Source organism: Aureobasidium melanogenum (genome assembly GCF_000721775.1).
Source record: "Aureobasidium melanogenum CBS 110374 unplaced genomic scaffold scaffold_93, whole genome shotgun sequence".
Taxonomy (NCBI): Eukaryota; Fungi; Ascomycota; class Dothideomycetes; order Dothideales; family Saccotheciaceae; genus Aureobasidium; species Aureobasidium melanogenum.
In genome coordinates, this window is record NW_024470145.1 from 329 (window position 1) to 4,953 (window position 4,625).

Here is a 4,625-nt window from a genome sequence, read left to right on the forward strand (position 1 = left end):
GTAGAAAACGCTGTCGCAACTCCCCGTCGCCGCCCCCCGCAAGGGACAGGGCAAAGCCAAGAGCAAGGAATACATATACACACAACAACCATTCTAAAATATCAACAGACGCTAGCAGGGAAGTTGCAAGCCTTCTAGCCGGATCACAAAAGGAATACCTACAACAAGGCAGCCCAGAGCTAGGAAGCCAAGACGGCCAAGTGCCAGACTCCCGGAGCAGCTCGATATACGGTTCGCCAAACGACTCGACGATTGGCCACATAGAGAACCTGCTATCGAGTCCAGGGGGCGGCCAGAGCGGCGACCTCTCTATCCAGATCCCGGATCACCAGCCGGCAGATAACAGTAGCAGAGTGAGCTCACCAGCCGAAAGCGATATAGCTGTTGCAAATAGCCCCTCCCGGGATACAGGCCGCCAAAGGAGCCTAAGCCAGGAGACTGTTACAACCTCTGAATACCAGCCCTCGCCGACAGCCTCGCCTGTTTCCCTTGGCCCTCAACTCCCGGGAATACGGACCTACGGAGACGAACACACCCCCCCGCCGCCCGACCTAGCCGATACAAACGGAGGTTGGGGCCAGGACAAGAGTTGCAACTTCCAGCCTCGTAACAAATACCTGCAACAGCTCTTTAGCTACAACCACATCCAGGCAAAGGACCACACCTTCCGGGGAACACAGGCATCACACTTCGCGGACGCAGCAGCCAGATGTGCAACCCGCTACAGCCGGCAGGCCTCGGAAAGACACCTACTAGACTTCCTCCTCCTGCCCAAGGTGGGACTAACCCTAGGGGTACAGTCGGAGGAATTCAGCGTCAGACACACCCTGCAACAATACCCTGACTTCAAACTGCCACCGCCCACCCAGATCGAGGCCGAGGAGGCCCAGGAACACCTAGGCCAACCGCATAACCTTAGGGACACTCCCACAAGGAGGGCGCAAAGACTAGTGGAGAGAGGCTACCTGGGAAGAGCTGCAAGAGCCCTAGTCGACCCTACTTCCCTTGCGAGAAACTCATCCGAAGTACTTGCAAAACTTAAGGAAAAACACCCAGCTGGCCAGCAGAGGCCTTTTGCTTCGAATGCAAGCCCCCGGGCTGGACCACGACCTACAGCCGAGGACATACACCAAGCCCTGGCCACCTTTCCGAAAGACACAGCCGCGGGACTGTCTGGCTGGTCGGTGCCGCTGTTGCAAGAAGCCTGCAAGAGGAAGCAAGTGGTCGAATTCCTTGTCCAGCTCTGTAAACAGATCCAGAACGGCACGGCACCAGGCAACCAATTGCTGACAGCATCCCGGCTCGTAGCCCTCGACAAGGAAGATGGCGGGGTGAGACCTATTGCAGTTGGGGAACTGATCTACAGGCTGGTTGCAAAAGTCCTGCTCCGGAAACAGTTTGTGGTAGACCAGCTTGCACCCTTCCAGCTAGGAGTCCAGAGCCCGGGAGGCGTCGAACCAATCATACACCTCCTTAGACACGCAGTTGACGGCAACCTGAGGGGATATACCCATGTGTGCTCTGCAGACTTCCAAAACGCCTTTAACTCAGTCTCCCGGAAGGCTGTCTCAGCTGCAACAATCATGTACGCCCCGGAGTTTTACAAGCCAGCCAAGTGGGCATACGACGAGCCTTCGGCACTAGTCATGTACGATGGGACTGTGATCACCTCCTCGGAAGGTGTGCGGCAAGGAGACCCCCTAGGTCCCCTCCTCTTCTCGCTAGCCATCCGACACTCGCTAGAACAGCTGCAACAACAGCTTAGAAGCGCAACCAGAAAAGGACTACCTCCTCCCCATCATTGTTGCCTACCTAGACGATGTCTACATCCTCTCCGGACAGGAAATCCGGCCGGAGAAGCTAGCGGACTACCTGCAACATGCTCCTATTACCCTTAACATCCAGAAAACCAAGTCATACCCGCTTGCGGAGCTTCGACAGACCGGACTTAAGGCACTAGGCTCATTTGTAGGCCCCTTAGACGGCAGGAAAAGATTCCTCCAGGACAAGATAGAAGAGTTGCAACAGGTACTCGAACGGCTACAAGACCTTCCAAAACAGCACGCCCTACTGTTGCTAAGGGCAAGTACCTCCTCGCTACTCCGACACCTCCCCCGGACGATAGAACCAGAAGGCCTGCAGGACGAACTCCAGGACATCGACCGAAGACTGCTCCAGACTGTCAAGCACCTCCAGGGGTCCTATGACGACAAACCACTTGACCAAGACCTTGTTGCACTGCCAGCGCGGCTAGGAGGGTTAGGTATCACCCTATTTGCGGAGACAGCCCACCTAGCCTTCCAGAATTCAAAGGCAATAGCAGATCTTGCCTTACAGAAGATCCTTACACCAAAGCTGTTCTGGAGGCTCCCACGCGAGTTCTCCCCATCACCTACCCGGTCTGCATCTGGAGACGATCTGCAGCAAGACCAGGACGACTTGCAACAAGACCAGGATAACCCGCAACAAGACCAGGATAACCTGCAACAGGATAGCGACGACGACTCGCAACAGGACCAGGCCGAACTGCAACAACCTCGGGGAAGAAGCAAGACTAGAGCAACCGAAACCCAACAACAGAGCCTAGCCTACTTCCTTACCCAGAACGTGCAGGAAGAACCAGAGCCCACACCAAGACACCAGAGCACTAACGCTTTAGGGACTGGGCTTGCAAGGTCTATCTATCGTACCGCAATGGACAAACTCCATAAGGCCCGCCTTGCTAGAGTCCAACAAAAGCTATCACAAGGACAAGAGGCGGTCCGTATGGAAAACAGCTCTTACCTAGGAAGAAGATGGCTCTCTGCCCTCCCGACATCGCAACCCCTACTCCTTGCTGACATGGACATAGCTGCAGCCCTCTCGATCCGCCTGCTCACCACCCCGGAAGATGAACAGGACATCTGCAGGCACTGTAATAGGGCCTACACCTTCGGCCACGAGGATGCCTGCCGAGCAAGGACACGCCAGACAATAGCAAAACACGACAAGATCTGCCAGGCCCTCGCAACAGCCCTCCAGACATGTCCTGACAACAAGGTCTTCCTAGAACCGCAGGGCGACTATAGGGGAACCAGAACTGACATCCGGATTGACAATCCAAGAGGCTCAGTCTTTCTGGACGTTTCAGTCATCTCCCTCACTAAGGAGTCAGCAAAGAAAGACCCGTATGACACCCTTGCAGCAGCTGAACAAGCAAAGAAAAACAAATACCGAAACCTCGGCCAGGCTTTTAAGCCATTTATCCTTAGCCAAGGAGGCCTCCTAGGAAAGGAAACCTCACAAACATACAAGGAGCTGCAACAGTCCTTCTCACCTAGCATAGCCGAGTGGCTAGACAAGTACATCTCTACCCTACTAGTCCGGCTCCGGGCAAGGAACTGGATGGGATATGGGATTAACTAGGGCTTATGTCTGCTAGATAGAAGAAGGATAGAAAAGATCTAGAGAAGGTAGTCCACCTATTTTCTTACTATACCTAGGTTACAAACTTTAGGAGCATAATATAGCTTATATAGTATTGTATCGAAGTTTTGTAAACCCTAAACCCTAAACCCTAAACCCTTGAACCGAGCAACGGGTATCTTGCGGCCATGAAGTGACACGGTTTTGTTGCCGCTATCCCAGAGAACTGTGCCCTGATTGCCATGATTTCGGGCGATGAGTTTGCCGTAAGCTAGAAGACTGAGCATCTTGCTCATCGGACTATATCCACCGTCGGCTAGATAACGCTCTCGTGTCTCGAGAAATCTTCTGTCGTCATCCTCACCCTGACAATCCCGTTCGGCCGACGGTAGTATTGCCTCGACTGCAAAGATGCGTGTGCAGTACACCACTCCAGCTAGCATGTACGAGAAGTCGTTCGCTTCGCGGAGTCGACCCATCTCCTCGTCAATGCTAAGTACAGCTAGAAAATGCAACAGTCCACTGCTAAAGACGTCTCCTCGGACGGTGACAAAGACGAAAGACTTGATAAGCCTGAGTAGAGTATCCGTTCTCGCACTGTCGTCACTGTGCGGCGTCTGCATTAAGCTCCATAGCTGCTTAGCAAGAGCCTTTTGATCATCCTTCCACGGGAATAGTCGGCAAGCGTCTGCCATGTAGTCAATAGTTGTTGTCGCGCCTCCCTGTTCCTCGCCGGTGTAGACAGTTGTGTCATCCGAAGTGCTACTGTCCGAGTCGTTATCATCAGTGCTGCCGTCGCTGTCACTTCCAGTGTTGCTGCTGTCGGTTTCGCTGACAGAACCACCATCTAAAGCTTCTCTAGTACGGTCCTGCTGACTGCTTTCAATTCTAGCTTGTCGAACGTAATCTCTACGTTCATGCTCGGCTTGCCTTTGAACAATTCTCATGATGTAGCAGATGAATCTCTTCTAGTAGCTAGCATAGCGAAGTTGAGACTCGGGGTTTTGCAGCCTTGAAAGCGGTCTAACATCAGCCTCGGACTTTCTTGCACTTCGTAGCCAGCGGCGGGTTTCTTGATCAAGTGTTGACAGACCGGCGACACATTTCTCAACTAACAAGTCAATTAGTCTTGAAATGTGCTGCAGTTCTTGTTCATCTTTGTCGGCAAGACGACTTCCGTTCGAGAGATGTTTGTAGTTGCTTCCAGCAAGATGCTGCGG

General features: G+C 53.3%; 1 protein-coding gene across 1 annotated transcript; it reads right to left on the minus strand.

Moving 5' to 3' along the window:
- Nucleotides 1-3,542: 3,542 nt before the first annotated feature.
- Nucleotides 3,543-4,100, minus strand: M437DRAFT_61352 (uncharacterized protein; the record flags this gene model as incomplete). Its single annotated transcript, XM_041023922.1, has 1 exon — nucleotides 3,543-4,100. The coding sequence occupies one exon, from the start codon at nucleotides 4,098-4,100 to the stop codon at nucleotides 3,543-3,545; it is 558 nt and encodes a 185-aa protein (XP_040874511.1).
- Nucleotides 4,101-4,625: the final 525 nt, after the last annotated feature.